The sequence below is a fragment of the Delphinapterus leucas genome, chromosome 1, assembly GCF_059928025.1.
Source record: "Delphinapterus leucas isolate spDelLeu-1000000601 "Yukka" chromosome 1, BTC_Dleu_Yukka2, whole genome shotgun sequence".
Lineage (NCBI taxonomy): Eukaryota > Metazoa > Chordata > Mammalia > Artiodactyla > Monodontidae > Delphinapterus > Delphinapterus leucas.
Window position 1 is genome coordinate 57,951,980 of NC_143129.1, and position 16,144 is coordinate 57,968,123.

A 16,144-nucleotide genomic window follows, 5' to 3' on the forward strand; every position below is an offset into this window, starting at 1 on the left:
TGCATCATAGCTGCTTCTTGGAACACTGCCCCTAGCCATCATCAGGCTGGGAGAGGGGGCACTCAGAGGTACTGTTAGGTAATAGGTGAAGAAAGTAAAGACCAGAGTCAGTTTGGGAAAGTGAAGGCAGGTCACAAAGGTCTGGATGTAGGAGACTTGCCCTGAGTACTGGGGCTATGAGAACCAGAGTTCCCAGCGTGTCACCATTGCTGGGAGTCTGGCCCTGGTACATTATCATTTGCACCAAACCATCAACTCCTTGCATTATATTCTGACATATTCTCAGAGGTTCAGCTCTTATTGGAGTATGGGCTTCTTCTAGTTATGTAGCCCATCCAGAACCTTATCTTGGTCCCAGGTGGAATTTGGAAAGAAGTGTGTCTGTGGAGTATTTCTAAAGTAAAGCAAAGCAGTGGCAGTAATGCTAACAGTGTCCATCTGTGTCTGTTGGTCAGAGGACATCTCGGCAGCTGGTCCCAAGACACCCATGAAGTTCTACATCCCTCACGTGCCTGTGAGTTTTGGGCCAGGAGGTCAGCTGGTGTGTGTGTGTCCCAGATCTCTCAGTGATGGACAGACGGCCCTTGTTGAACTGCACAGCATGGAGGTAAACAAGATTCTGTGTCCTCGGAATGTCAGCACCCTGCTCCCTGATTCCCTTTGCCTGAGCCCTGGGCATCTCCAGGAATAGGGTGCTCTTGGAGGGGACTGGGCCAGGCACCCTATGGATTGGTGTGTGTGTGTGTGTGTGTGTGTGTGCGCGTGCACACGCACGTGTGTGTGTATGAAGGAATGGCTGGGGCTCTTCTGTGAGAGAAGTAATGCTAGACTTCTGTTTTTCATGAGATGCTCTTGGGTCATATCCAGCAACTAGAGAGCTCATTTCTGTCCTCTGCTTTCTCCATGAGGCACTGAGCCACATCCTAGGATCATGGCTCTGGGTTCTGATGCTGGACTTAACTGAGCAATGGGGCACTGGGGGGACATAGTCTTAAAGACCAAACTTGATTTTTTGTTCCAGGTTATTCTTAATGATTCTGAGGAACAAGAAAAGATGAGGACTTTCTCAGGACCCCTGATTAGGTAAATTACCATGAGAGCTGCAAAATAAGGGCTTTTGAAACCTATAAAATCTTCCTGCCCAGATCAGCATTTTGGGGATTTGTTCTTGACTTCCTTGAAAGAAAATGTCTCTCCCCGTTGGAGTGGAATCTCCGTGCTACAAGTTGGAGCCAAATGTGGCCTGAGCCATTTTGACAAGCAATTTGAGTGTTGAAAGAAAAATTAACTTAAAGGTTTAAAAATCTGAAATCAGTTCTATTTTACAAAGCCTACATGGTAAGGGGTTTTAGCGTTCTGTGTACTTAATAGTACTTAAACTGGTAGAAGAGTGGAACACAGCCTGGGAAATCATAGGCAAGTGGATCATATGGAAAAATTTTTTCTGGAGAGAGAAGTAACATGGCCAGCATTTGAGTTACTGGACAGTGTGCAAGTCTGCCCTCTGCAGGATTGAGCTAGAACTGCTTTTACATTGCTAGTCATGTTACTAATAAATATTCAGGATGCTCTTTGTCGTGGAGAGAGGAGTCCTGGCTGGTGTCAGAGGTGAGATAATGCACCCCAAAGCCCTTAAAATATCATCACTACTGTGTAAATGTGTTCTTATCCTGAAGCTTCCCCCTCCAAGAAAATCCCCATAGTATTTTGACAGTTCCTTCGAGTAAAAATGAGTGTTGTCTCCATTTCTTACACATGGGTGTACAGGTGTGGGGTAGAGCACCGAGCTGGGTATTTGGACACTAGGGTACTGGTCCAAGTTTGATTGATTTCATTGAATGATCTCAAGCAAATAATAATTCCTGTTTATTGAGCGCTTACATACACTACACAATTGGCTAATTCCTTTTTGTACGGAGGTAGACTTTAAAAAATTTTTTAGTTTGAAATATAGTTGATTTACAATGTTGTGTTAGTTTCAGGTGTACAGCAGAGTAATTCATATAGATATATATACATAGGTATATATATCTATTCTTTTTCCAATTCTTTTCCGTTATAGGTTATTACAAGATACTGAGTTGGAGGTAGACTTTTTAACTATTCCTATTTTAGCGAAAAGAGCAGAGGCTCAGCGGAGATAAGAAACTTGTGTAAGCTGAGAAGTGGCTGGCTAGATTTAAACGCAGGGTTGTCTGAGCCCAAAGTCTGTGCTCTTCCTTGGTACCAAACAGTCATTTCAGGTCTCTGGGCCTCAGTTTCCTCCTCTGTAAAATGGAGAGGGTGGACGAGAGAATCTCTGAGGTCCCTTCCTGTTCTATAAGGAAACAACTATTCTGTAGCTATAGACTCACTACCCCCGTCCTGGATTGTCAGGCTTCTATCCCATCTCCAGCCCCAGCAACACCCTCACACTGTAGGAGGGGACTGTGGTCCTACCCGGGGGAGGAATCTGTCCCTCACTCTTTGCTCCCTGAAATCTCTCCATAGGGAAGATGTACACAAGGTGGACATCGTGACGTTTTGCCAGCAGAAAGCAGCGCAGAGTCGCAAATCTGAGACACCAGGGAGCAGAGACTCGGCTCTACTGTGGCAACTGTTGGTTCTCCTTTGTCGGCAGAACGGGGTCAGTATCACCGCGCTGGCAGGTGGGCAGGTGCAGGCTGGGTTGGAATTGAAGTCTTCCTGGGAGAGAGAAGATTTGGCTTGTGGCCTGACTGATTATAAAAGGTAACATTAAAGAAGCAACAAATGCCCTCAAGGGGAAAAACTGCTCAGATGTCAATGCCAGTTTCCTAATGCTAACCTTTCCCCTGCCCTTCTCCACTAGCCTGGGGTTATCGCCCAGCTCTTGGGTTACTGCGCTAAGCAGATGATACACCTGGGAGAGTGTGCATATTTCTGGTCATCGTTGTGGCTCCTGACAGGCAGAAAGCAAGCATGAGAGTGAAGCTGGAGTTTGAATTACAACAATCTAAGAAGGGGCTGTCTTGTGTTTGCATGTCAGCCTCCTCCTGAAGAGGGCAGGTGCTCTGGTGCCTTCCTTCTTCAGCCTGGGCTGCCGGCATGAGGATGAATAGGATTCTCTCCCAGGATGGCCCTCTTTCCCTTGCAGTCCGTGGTGGGGTCTGACATCGCGGAGCTGCTGGTGCAGGACTGCAAGAAGCTGGAGAAGTACAAGCGGCAGCCGCCTGTGGCCAACCTCATCAACCTGACGGATGAGGACTGGCCAGTACTGAGCTTGGGGACCCGGAACCTGCTCACTGGGGAGGTTCCCCCCAGCGTGGAGACGCCTGCGCAGATCGTGGAGAAATTCACTAAGTTGCTCTACTACGGAAGGAAAAAGGCAAGTGCTGTGCCCGCTTCTGCTTAAAAAAGTAACCGGCATCCCCAAACCACTCACCCCTCCCAATTGTATGAGTGACATATACTCATTTTATAGCACTTAAGTTCAGAAAGGTACAAAGATAAAGAAGAACACCCATAATCCTATCACTAAAAGATAATGCCTGTTAACATTTTAATATATTTATTTCTAGCATTTTCAATGCGTATATATTAAAAATCAAATTAAATTACATATACAATTACTTCTTTCTTTTCCCCTTAAGAGTATATGGTGAAATACTCTCATAGCATTAAAACGTACCATTTTAAAAATGGACTATATTCTATTATATGAATGTATCACATTTTATTTAACCAGTTCACTGTTGTTGAATATATAGGCTATATACAGATTTGTCACCCATTATAAATTATACCATTCGAACATCTTGTTGTATAAACCTTTGGCTGATTTTTTAAGATACATTCCTAGAAGAACTACTGAGTTAAAGGCTATGCACCATTTTTTTTTTTTTAAATTTTATTTACTTCTGGCTGCGTTGGGTCTTTGTTGCTGCGTGCGGACTTTCTCTAGTTGTGGCGAACGGGGGCTACTCTTTGTTGTGGTGCGCGGGCTTCTCATTGCGGTGGCTTCTCTTGTTGCGGAGCACGGGCTCTAGGCTCATGGGCTTCAGTAGTTGTGGCTCTAGGCATACAGGCTTCAGTAGTTGTGGCTCGCAGGCTCTAGAGCGTGGGCTCAGTAGTTGTGGCGCACGGGCTTAGTTGCTCCGCGGCATGTGGGATCTTCCCAGGCCAGGGCTCGAACTCATGTCCCCTGCATTGGCAGGTGGGTTCTTAACCACTGTGCCACCAGGGAAGTCCCAAGGCTATGCACTTTTAAAAGGTTCTTCACATATACACTAAATCAGTTTCCAGAAAGTTTGTTTACAAATGATATCCCCATCAGTTATATCTAAAATATACCTATCAATACTGAATACTTTAATTCCACTGATGAAGTGATGCCTTGTTTTTTTTGGTATGTAAATTAGAATTTATTAATTAAAAATTTTAAATTGAGGTATATTTGACAAAATTGTAAGATATTTAAAGTGTACAGTGTGATGGTTTGATATACATATACATTGTGAAAGGATTCCTCCCACTTAGATAATTAACACATCCATCACCTCACGTGTTTCCCTATTATTTTATGCCTTGTTTAATTTTGAAGTTGAACTTACATTTTACAAAAGTCTTAAATATTTGAATATATGACTGAAATCAATTTGAATCAATCTAATTAAAAAAATCAAAAGATGAAAGGGATATAATGGGAGAAATGATGTTGTCCCCCACCCCCTCGCCATGCAATTTCTCTCATTGAAATATCCAAAGATATTTTCTGCATATATAATTATTTTCTCCTTTGTTCCCTTATAGCATACTATGTACCATTTCTTTACCTTCCTTTTGTCATTTAGCAAACTACTTTAGGAAACACTCTATGTTGGGGTTGGCATTTTTTTTCTGTAAAGGGACAGACAGTAAATATTTTAGGCTTTGCAGGCCATGGGGTCTCTACTCAACTGTGCTGTTGTCCCCTGAAAGCAGCCACAGACAATCTGTAAATAAATGGGTGTGGCTGTGTTTCAATAAAACTTCATTTATCGACATAGAAATTTGAAATATATATCACTTTCATGTGATGAAATATTATTCTTCTTTTGATTTTTTCCAATAATTTAAAAATGTAAAAACTATTCTTAGCTTGTGGGCTGTACCAAAACAGGCAGTGGGCTGAATTTGGTCTTCAGGCCTCGTTTTGCTGTCTCCTGTTCCTTATAGTATATAAATACCTTCCTCATTATTTCTTACGGCTGCATAGGTTTCTATAGATAAATTATAATTGATTCAACTAAACCTCTATAGATTGACATTTAGATTATTTCTAGTCTTTTGCTGTTACAAATAATGCTGCAATGAATAACATTGTCATTTTGCCATGTGGAGAGAATATATGTAACGAAAGTTTGTGGAAGTGGAAGCTTTGGGTCAAAGGGTATATGGTTTGTAATTTTGATAGATATTGACAAATTGCTGTTTTAGAGGTACCGATTACTCTATCAGCAATGTATGAGAGTGTCTGTCTCCCCACACTGTCACCAGCCCAGTGTGTTTCCAAACTTTTGGATATGTGCCAATCTGAGAGGTGAAAAGAAGTATAGTAGTTATTTGCATTTCTCATTATAAATGAAGTTGAATATCTTTAATCTGTGATTATTTTTTGACATGGATTTTCCACATTTTCCTGTTGGATTTTTGATCCCCACTTATTGATTTGTAGGAGCGCTTTACTTTTTTAGGATTTTCTGTCCAAAATCACTTTTTTGGGGTCATATTTAGAAAGGTTTTTCCTGCTTCAAAATTGATTTATGAAAATAAAGGTGAAGTACTTTTGTGACTTCACCTTTACATTTAAATCTTTAATTGTATGTATTTGTATGTGATGTTATCTTTTAAATGAGTGCAAGATATACTCAGTGAAAATTAATGGGATCAACTTATAGGATCTATATGTATGTATATATATATGTATGTATGTGTGTGTGTGTGTGTGTGTGTGTGTGTATTCATTATATAGTAGGGACTTGCTATTTCACCAGTGATTCATTTATTCAATAAACATTTATTAAGCAGCCACTACTTCTAAGACATTGAACCCAGTCGGGGGATACAGAAATAAATCAGTGATAATCGCTTTCCTTAAGAATGATAAATAATGACCATAACAACAGCAATAAAGCGAATATTTGAAAAATACTTTCTATGTGCCAGATACTCACTTAACACCTTACATGCATTATCTCATTTATCTTCGTAGTAGGTCCTATTCTTGTTTTATGTATTTACCAAGGAGGAAAGTTAGTAAATAATAAAGCCAGGGTTTAGATTTAGGCAGCCTGGTGCCTGAGCTTGGGCTTGTAATCACCCACCACATCTCCTGTCATACACTGACCCAAAGGTAAGCGGTGGGTAGGTAGAGCACTATGGGAGTTCACGGTGATCTATGAGGAGCTGGACACCACAATATCTAAAACCTTTAACACTTGACTGGGGTCTTATTTCTGGCATTGTGTGAGATTGACATCCTTGATATAAGTTCTCAATTTCTTCACTTATTCTTAAATTATATTTTTGGAGATGTAGATTTTTGAGTAAACTAATAATTCTCAACCAATCATTAGTAACTCCTTTGAAAAATACTATTATGAAATAGTTTAACATACAAAAAGAGCATTTTTTTAAAAGATTTCACCTGTTTTTCTTTTTTTAAAAATTTAAGTATAGTTGATTTACAATGTTACATTAATTTCTGCTGTACAGCGAAGTGATTCAGTTATACATATATATACGTTCTTTTTCTAAATATTCTTTTCCATTATGGTTTATCGCAGAATATTGAATATAGTCCTCTGTGTTATACAGTAGGACCTTGTCGTTTCAAAAAGAGCAATCTTAATGTCATTTTTACTTCCACTGGATATGAGGCTGAATTTCTTAACTGTGATTGTTTAAATTTATTCCCTCTTCAAAGAAGATAACATGGGAGATGTTGGGATAATCAAATAAATTTTCATTTGGAGGTGGAAATACCTCATTAGTGACCTCCTGTCCAAAAATCACATTATTTGGGGGGCACTAAGGAAATTATTAATACCAGGTCAACCTCACATATAAACTAAGATCTTACTAAATAGTTTTGAAAATTAAACGAAGAGGTAAATATGTGTGTGTGTATGTTTTAAAATTTGCAGCTTCAAACCCATGTCACCAAGTTAACAGTGTCATTAATTTGACGTATGAAGTTGATAGTTAACAAGCACTTGATAGTAAGCAGTTAGTTATAGTGTTAGCTGGGGGTAGGTTAACTACTATGTATACTGGCTTAAGCATAACAGCAGCCTCGGGATTTCCCTGGCGGTCCAGTGGTCCTTAGGACTCCACGCTTCCAAAGCAGGGGGCATGGGTTTGATCCCTGGTCAGGAAACTAAGATCCTGCATGCCGCATGGTGCAGCCAAAAACAAACAAACAAACCAACAACCCTCCCCCCCCCACCAAACCATAATAGCAGCCTCTTTCTTTTCGTGCGAGAGTACTGGGCAGGTGAACAGAAGATGGGGCAGGCCTCCTCCATGTACTCACCCAGGGACTCAGCTGTAGGAGGCTCCACCATCTTCAACGCAGAGTCTCTAAAGTTTCTGGGAGTCATCTTCGTTCCAGCCCGATGGGGAAGAGGCCATGGAGGGTTGAGCACGGGGAGGGGTTCTATGGGGCAGACCTGGAAGCTTCACACATCGCTTCCCTTCCCATCTCAGTGCCACACCTCAGTGCCAGGGAGGTGGGAAATGCAGTCCGGCTCTTGGCCTAGGAAGGGGAACTTGGATTTGGGTGAGGAGCTAGCAGTCTCTGCCACAGTTGTTAATAAAGAAATGGTTCCTTGGGGCTTCCCTGGTGGCGCAGTGGTTAAGAGTCCACCTGCCGATGCAGGGGACACGGGTTCGTGCCCTGGTCCGGGAAGATCCTACATGCCGCGGAGCGGCTGGGCCCGTGAGCCATGGCCGCTGAGCCTGCGCATCCGGAGCCTGTGCTCCGCAACGGGAGAGGCCACAACAGTGAGAGGCCCGCGTACCGCAAAAAAAAAAAAAAAAAAAGAAATGGTTCCTCAAGAGGGGGTATCTGTATGTGTATGGCTTATTCATTTGGTTGTGCAGTGGAGGCTAACACAACATTGTAAAGCAACCATACTCCAATAAAAACTAATTAAAAGAAAGAAAGAAATGGTTCCTCTACCACGCCCCCATGAACACCATCTCGCAACTCGTCTTTTGAGACCCAGTGCTGGGGGTGAGATGCTTCTCTCATTTTTTGGTGCTTAGGTTCATAAAAGTATTGTGTGACTTTGGCTAAAGAGATAAAGCTAACTGGAAACTATGTCTGAGGGGGAGCTAATGCAATCACATAAGGGGTTTGATAAGGTGAAGCCTGGAGAAAGGGGCAGCTTAGAGAGAAGTACCTGCCAGTTAAAGTCATTTCTCTACCGTTCCTTTCTCATGTTCCCAGGGGAGGCTCTGAGAGTCTTCTTGGAAGCCCGGCCTCTGCTGCAGAGGGGGTGGGGGGGGCAGTCCCCAAGCACAGTCGTTTGCTATCACTCTTAGAGGCAGGTGAGCAAGGTGGTACTGAAGGTGATGTGTGTGTTTTCAGGAAGCCTTGGAGTGGGCCATGAAGAACCATTTGTGGGGTCATGCTTTGTTCCTTGCCAGCAAGATGGACCCAAGGACCTACAGCTGGGTCATGAGTGGGTGAGTTGGGGACGTGCCAAGAAGACCAATGGAGCAGAGCGGCATCCCCTCCAAAGGTGGAGGTGAGGGTGGGGAGAAATGCAAGATGCACTGAAAGGCCCCACCCTCCAAGCATCTTTCCAGTTCTGAGTTGGACGTAGCATTTCTCTTCTCCAGATCCTAATAAACTAGACACAGACACATTCTTTCTAGCTGGTAAATTGAATAAAACATTTTACTAATGTTTCCCAGGGTCAAAGTTTCCAAAAATTAAGTCGGTTTCTACATTGCAGTAGCCTTCTCTCTTTGGGAGGGTCTGCTCTGGAGACTTCCATCAGTGAGGGGGTAGATCACTTAAGGGAAACTGACAGAGCCTGAAGACTGAGAGTAACTTACTGCTTCGTCCTGCAGCACGGGTGTGGGTGCTGGGAAGTAGGGAGGGATACAGGGTAGCAGGACTGCAAGCTGTGGTAGAAAGGGGTTTATAGGACTGGGGATTAGATCCAGCAGTCTTCATCTACTGGGAGATGTCAAGACTGAAGGCATCCCTTCAGGTTACACTGGGCCACCAGGACCCGGGTGCCTGGGGTACCGGAAATAATACCCAAATCAGGACGGAATAGGAATGGAGGTGTGAGTACCTAGCCAGGAATTTAGAACAAGGGCAATGAAACAGCTGAAGAGACTCAGAACCAAATGGAGGTGGAGGTATATGGGGTGCTGTAAGGGGTCAGCCCTTCAGGCTGCAGTTAGCATCCATGGATTGTTGGGGACAGATGTGTGGCAGGGGTGGGCTAGGGTGGGAGCCCTCCTATAAGGAGCAGCCTTGGGTTAGACAGAGAAAAGGATGGTACCTCAAAATTTGTCTTCTCACGTTGGTTAAAGCCGTGAAGCTACCGTCTCTGCTTATCTTATATTTCAAGCCCCCGTACATCCCGTTGGGCAGAGAGTTGGATGAGAAGATGGACACCCACACTTTAAGTTCAGTCTGTGGGGCTAACGTCTGTCACTACCTGGGAGCCCATTCTTCACCATGGCTTCCATGAAATCTCTTTATTACTCTGACCCTCGGTTTTCCCGGGGACTAGTGACACCACCACGTACTTCGTTATGTTCAGAGACCGGAATGGTGAGAAGCACTGAACTTCTATTAGGAGAAGCACTCTGAGCTCCGGGGGAAAGGTGCTGTTAAAAAAAAGATGGTGTTGGACTTCCCTGGTGGCGCAGTGGTTGGGAGTCCGCCTGCCGATGTGGGGGACACGCGTTCGTGCCCCGGTCCGGGAAGATCCCACATGCCGCGGAGCGGCTGGGCCTGTGAGCCATGGCCACTGAGCCTGTGCGTCCGGAGCCTGTGCTCCGTAGCGGGAGAGGCCACAGCGGTGAGAGGCCCGCGTACCGCAACACTGTAGCATATATCTCGGCTACAGATTTTTGCCTTGGGCCATTGCTATCTGATGGGGCCCAGTGAATCATGCAAAATCTCTCTTACTGAGTATGCTTAAATCTCAAATCAGCCATAGAGCTTATTATATCCTTGTTAAGCAGATCCCATGGTTTGTCATCAGTATGATCATTTCTGGTCCCTGCTCTACACCTCTTTGGTTACTGAAAATGACTATGTAGTGCTTGTGAGCAAAAGCAGTAGAGACCCAGGCTAGCGATGAGCCCGGAAAACAGCACTGAGAGCTGTGGGCTTGCGGAGGAGGGCTGCTGTGGGGCAGTGGGTGTGGAGGGTGCCTGGGGAGGAGGTGCCCACCGTTGGGCTCTCAGGGGTCTTTGAAGTATTTGTGGCTCACCCCCGTGATGGACGGAGGCCTACAAAATAGTTACTCAAGAGTTAGGGAGTCAGTGCTAAAATGCCGAAGATCTTCCCCAGTAATGAGGTCTATTTGGCGTGTGTGGTGGGATGGAGATCCGAAAGTGGGATGGAGCAGAGGTACAACTGAAAAGAGAGACTCAAGTTCCAAAAGAAGCTGCTGCAATCAAATACAAGTAGATGAGGCCTTGTGCCTCACAGGCAATGGGTTAGAGGCTCTCTTGGCTGGATTCCCACTGACGGGCGGTCTCCCCTCTCTGCAGCTTCACCAGCACGCTGGCGCTCAACGACCCACTGCAGACCCTCTTCCAGCTCATGTCGGGAAGGATCCCACAGGCAGCCACGGTACCCTCTGTGACAGGACCCCCTCAACACCCCAGCACCCTAAGGGTTTAGGGGGTAGGGACTGCTCGGGAATGAGGTGATGGCTTTAGAGATGAAAAATAAGTAATTACTGTTGGTTAATCACCTCCCATGTGCCTGGCCCTGTGCTAAGCGCTGTGATGCATGTTATTTCGTTTAACGCACGGAGGTAGGAATGATTATCCCTGTTTTGCAGACGTGAGGACTGAGTCGCAAAGGTGTAAAATGACCAAGATCACAGAGCTAGGAGTAGTAGAGTCAGGATGGGCCCAGGTCTGTCTGATTCCAAAGACTGCCCTTTCCACAATCCACGGCTACCCGCTGTGTGGCAAATAGCAAGAGAACCCGAGGCTGCTCTCCACGCTTCCCACAACCAGGCTTTCTTTCTTCCCCACCACTGCACGTGACCCTTCAAAGCTGGACATGTTAGATTCTACGTCATCAGTGTGGGATGTGGCTCAGAACCCTGAAGCCAGCTTGATAGTTTTCCCATTATAAAAGCGTTGATCTTTTTGTCCCAAGGTATTCCTTCCCTATCCTCGAAGTCCAATAACTTTACTGAGATATATCTTGTTGTTGACTGTCTGTGTCAGTTATTCGGGGATACAGCACGTTTTTTTAATGTGCATCCATATCTTACAGTTCCAGAGAAATTTCTTGAATTATATCCTTCAGTATTTATTTTGTTCTCTTATTTTGGTTTTCTTTTCAGGAACACCCTCTATACACAAAATATATATAGTGCATATATATATATACATATATATATATGAACTGTATACATATATACATGTGAATTATATATATAATTTTCTCTTTAATTAAAAGAATTTTTTTTTTGTTTCAATTCTTTCTTTCTTCTTTGTTGCTGTGTGTCCATCCTGTGTGTCCCTTACTGTGTTTTCATCAGTGTCTCTTGGCTTCTGTGCTTTTTCCATTTTTGTCTTTATTTCTTTGATTTTTCTCCCACTTCTCTCCTGAGCTCTGCAGGTGACATTTACCTCCTCCTGTTCTCCACCATCTCTTTCCTCTGCTCCTGTAACTTAGCTTTAGACCCTTGCTTCCTAGAACAAATTGTTTCATTATTTTACTTAAATTCATGATGAAATGTTTGGTGACAATTCTTTGTTTTGTGGAAACATTTTTCTGGTGAATGTTCTCTCTGCCTTCCCCCCTCCTTTTATCTTGATGGTATATTTGTAGCGATTCTGTACGTGTTCCTTCATAGGCTTCAGGTCTTCCCTGGATGGGTTATTTATGGGAGGTTTGAGCTGGGGAGGTGCCAGGGCCATATTCCAGGGCAGCTGGCATTTCCGCATGATCCGGTGTTTTCTGTGAGCATCTTTGCTCCTCCCCAGCCAGTGGAGATGGCTGTGGGATCCCCTCCCTCTGGTATTCTCTCTCTCTGCCTCCTAAACCCACCTCTGTTCAATCTCCATTACTTTTGGAAGGCTTTTCTTGTGTTTAGAGGCTTGGATTTTTGCTGACACCTAGTTTCAATGAAAATGTACTTCACGCTTTTGCTTTTTTGTCTCTCTTATTGCTGTGGACAATTTCAAGAAAAGAAAAGAGAAATGATGACTTTCATGCCCCCTCGTCAAACCAGCTGGCTATACTGGAACATGGGGTGCACCTCACAATTCTGCTGAGGGCCTGTGCTCTGCAATGAAATTGCACCATGTCACAAAGCACTAAATGCAGGAAAATATGTAATCAGCATACAGTCCATTGGGTCTCATTGCACTGGTAGAGTTTGCTAAATGTTCCCTACTCCTGGGTGAGAAAACTGAGGAGCCAGAGGTGATATTTGCAGTATTTGACCCTAGTGTTTGAGAGTTTCCTAGCATCGTAGCATCCTGTAAAAGGCTAGACTTTGGTACTTATAATAAGAGGAGTAGTGGAAAAAGCATGGCAGCTGGAAAACACAGACGTGGGCTTCTGTCACAGGCTTAACCTAGACTCTACTCCTCACTGTTGTGGGAACTGGGCCCTGCTACTTAATCTCAGAGCCTCAGCTTTTCTTCTTTGTGGGCATTTTGATGCCTAACAGAGCTACTGTAAAAATTAAAGGGGAGAGAATATCTGAATATATCAACCACCATGCTTGGCCCACTGAAGTTAGTTAATAAGCGTTATCTCTCTCTCTTCTCCCTCCATAGACCTGCTTTACAGTGATTTTTTTTTCCAAATCGCCTGGGGGAGGAGACAGAAGAATTACTTCTAAGTTTTTGTTCTTTTAGCAAGGGCTTTTCTTTTGCTAGAAAGAAAAGTTTCAGCAAGAAAGAGCCTGGCTCACATGTTAAAATGGGGATAATAATAGTACCTAACGCACGTGATTGTTCTTAGGAGAAATGCTTATTAGCATAGGCTGTGGCCCAGGGTCAGGGTGCAGTAAGTGAGAACTGCTGTTATTATTGTGATTTATTGTCATCATCGTCCTCATTCACACTGCATTGCCCAGATAAACAGAGTCACTATAAAATGGAGTTGGATAAAGCATCTTTTGTTCTATGGGATAATTACAAATACAATACCAAATAACTGTGAATTGTTTTGACCTCCAGATCTTAGCTATTACTGTCAATCTCCTGCTCTATCTTTTCAGTATAACAAATTGGAGGAGAGACTGGTCTGCAAATCACCTCTTTCCTTTGCTGTGCTTGTGTGTGTGTGTGTGTGTGTGTGTGTGTGTGTGTGTGTGTGTGTATTTATATACATGTAATTTATAATGTGGAAACCAAGTGTAAGGCACTATGCTATGGGCTTCATCTAACTATATTATTATCAACAGTTATCCTGGGATGAAGTGAGAGAGTAGCACTGACATATATACTCTACCAAATGTAAAATGGATGGCTAGTGGGAAGCAGCTGCATAGCACAGGGAGAGCAGCTCGGTGCTTTGTGACCACCTAGAGGGGTGGGATAGGGAGGGTGGGAGGGAGACGCAAGAGGGAGGGGATATGGGGATATATGTATACATATAGCTGACTCACTTTGTTGTACAGCAGAAAGTAACACAACACTGTAAAGCAATTACACTCCATTAAAGATGTAAAAAAAAAAAAAAATCCTGGCAGGTAGACATCATGATCTCCATTTAAGAGATAAAGAAACAAAGGTTCAAAGACATAAAGAAACTTGCCCAAGAGGCAGGACCCCAGGTGAATCCAGGGCCCGTGTCGTTTCTGTGACATTGTGTTGTTTCCTTATTGATATTCCCTGTCCTGAAATTCCCCTTCATTCAGGAGAAGGGCGGCCCATCATTCGTGAGGGGCTTCTGCCTGCTCCCACTTCTCTGATTATACTCTACCGTCCCCTCGTGGAGCTCTGCTGCCTCTGCATGGTCACCAGAGGAAGGGGACACAGTGCTGGCTGGGCCACTTGGCCTGGTTTTCTCACTCCTCAAGAGGCGATAGGAATTAGAGTTCACAGGGTTGTTGTGAAGATTAAAGAAGGTGATGTGTGAGAGAGGGCTTTGGCTTTGTAAAACCAGAAAACATTAGCCATTTGGTAATAGTTATCAAGGAGCCCAGTGTTCCCCTGTCTTCTAACTGGCTTCTAACTCTTCCCATGAACCAAGGGTATTTGATCCTCTGCCTCCCACTGAAACATCAGTTGTTTTTTTTTGATTTTGTCCCTAGCTATTGGGGTTAGGGGCACCAGGAGGAAATCTGAAAATTATTGACCAAGAGTGTCATTCCATTTATCCATCTCCCAACATCCCTGTGTGTGTGTGTATGTATGTATGCATGTATGTATGTATATGTGTCTGTCTGCCTGCCTATTCATCCTTCTAAGAGTTTTGCTTTTTTAAAAACAGACGCAAAATCAATGAGTGGCCACATTGCCGGCAGCATAATGGGAGTTCCCGGAAAACCAGGAAATAGACAACAACCTTCCTTCCTTACCTATATTCTGGTCGGGGCTACATTACTCAGTCAATTTTCAATTTTTCTGCTGCTTTTCAGTGTTGTGGGGACGAGCAGTGGGGAGACTGGAGGCCGCACTTGGCTGTGATTCTGTCGAATCGAGGCGGGGACCCGGAGCTGTATCAGCACACGATTGTCACCATGGGGGACACCCTGGGTAAGCGGACACCAGTTCCATCCCCTCCTCTCCTCTGTTTCCAGGCCAGTTTTAACCACTCTGTGCTTAGATTCTTAGGTTCTGTGTTGGGCCCGAGTCTATGCCTCAGGCTTTGCTTTGACCCAGGAGCCTCAGTGTTTTGGGGACAGAAACTCCAGGGAGAGGGGTGTCCTTCTTGCCTTTCTGTTTCCCAGTTTTCCGCTGCGAGCCAGTGCAGGCCAGGCCCCTGAGACTCTGGGGTCTGCCACTGTAGGAGGCTCCCCTGAGTAGGTGATTCCTATGCCTGGGTCAGATTCCCATGCAGATGGAGTTAACACACGGGGGCATCTCGCCTACTGTTGTTGTTAGTCCCGCGGTGACCCAGCTCAGCCAGATAGGAAATTCTATTTTTGCCTGAACTACCCTGGGTAATCGTATAATCTTTATTTCTATCACCTCTCTGTGAATGTGGCCTCATAAACACTTAGGGGCTGTTAAATGTTCCAGATCAGTGGTTCTCAGATTTGGTCAAGGGCCAGGACGTCTAGAAATCATCGCTTTGTGGCACTTCGTGAAATACTGCTCTGCTAAACTTAAAATAGCTACGCGTAAGATTGTGCCCAGTCAAATGGCAGGTTGTTCAGAACCTGGGTAGAAAGAGAACTAACTTTTGCCGAACCTTCTTGGGTGCCGGGCCCCGTGCTAGTTACTTTACCTATTTGAATTAATTCAATGTTGAGGTAATGGAAAATGTATGGGAGAACATTTTAAAACTGGGAACAATTTGGTAATGAATGTAATTTTTATGATCACTGGGAAAGGTCTTCTATTGTTTGACTTTAGCAGGGGAGGCATTAGTGCCCCAAGAAGCCTAGTTTAAAAACTGCTACTCCCAACGGCCAGCTTCTCTGCTCAGGTGTAGGCATTTCTACCCATTTCTCCCTCTCCAGAAGGACTAAAATGCTTAGAAACGTCCTCATTGAAAATCCATTAGGGGGAACGTGAAATAGTGCCTTATTCTGGCTCAAGAGAAGTGAAATAATGTCGGAGGCAAAAAATGCGGTAGGAGAGGGAGTGGGGTTTGGGGTCTGTGACTCGTAGTGTGAAAATCTCGTTCCTTTATCCCCATGAGGCTCTCCGCTCCGACCCCCAAGCTCCTCTCCAGCCCTCTCCCATCCCCCCCCAGATGGTGGGTCCTCACGTGGGCGTGTTCCGTGACCGGGGCTTG

At 44.3% G+C, this 16,144-nt stretch overlaps 1 protein-coding gene across 1 annotated transcript in view; it reads left to right on the forward strand.

Moving 5' to 3' along the window:
- SEC16B (SEC16 homolog B, endoplasmic reticulum export factor) overlaps window positions 1-16,144 on the forward strand; it is a 78,779-nt gene that overhangs the window by 62,085 nt on the left and 550 nt on the right. Inside the window, exons 7-13 of the mRNA XM_089910746.1 lie at window positions 456-607; window positions 1,022-1,083; window positions 2,491-2,626; window positions 3,116-3,350; window positions 8,598-8,691; window positions 10,750-10,831; window positions 14,820-14,937. Coding sequence (XP_089766872.1) covers window positions 456-607; window positions 1,022-1,083; window positions 2,491-2,626; window positions 3,116-3,350; window positions 8,598-8,691; window positions 10,750-10,831; window positions 14,820-14,937 — 879 coding nt within the window. The remainder of the gene's footprint in view (window positions 1-455; window positions 608-1,021; window positions 1,084-2,490; window positions 2,627-3,115; window positions 3,351-8,597; window positions 8,692-10,749; window positions 10,832-14,819; window positions 14,938-16,144) is intronic.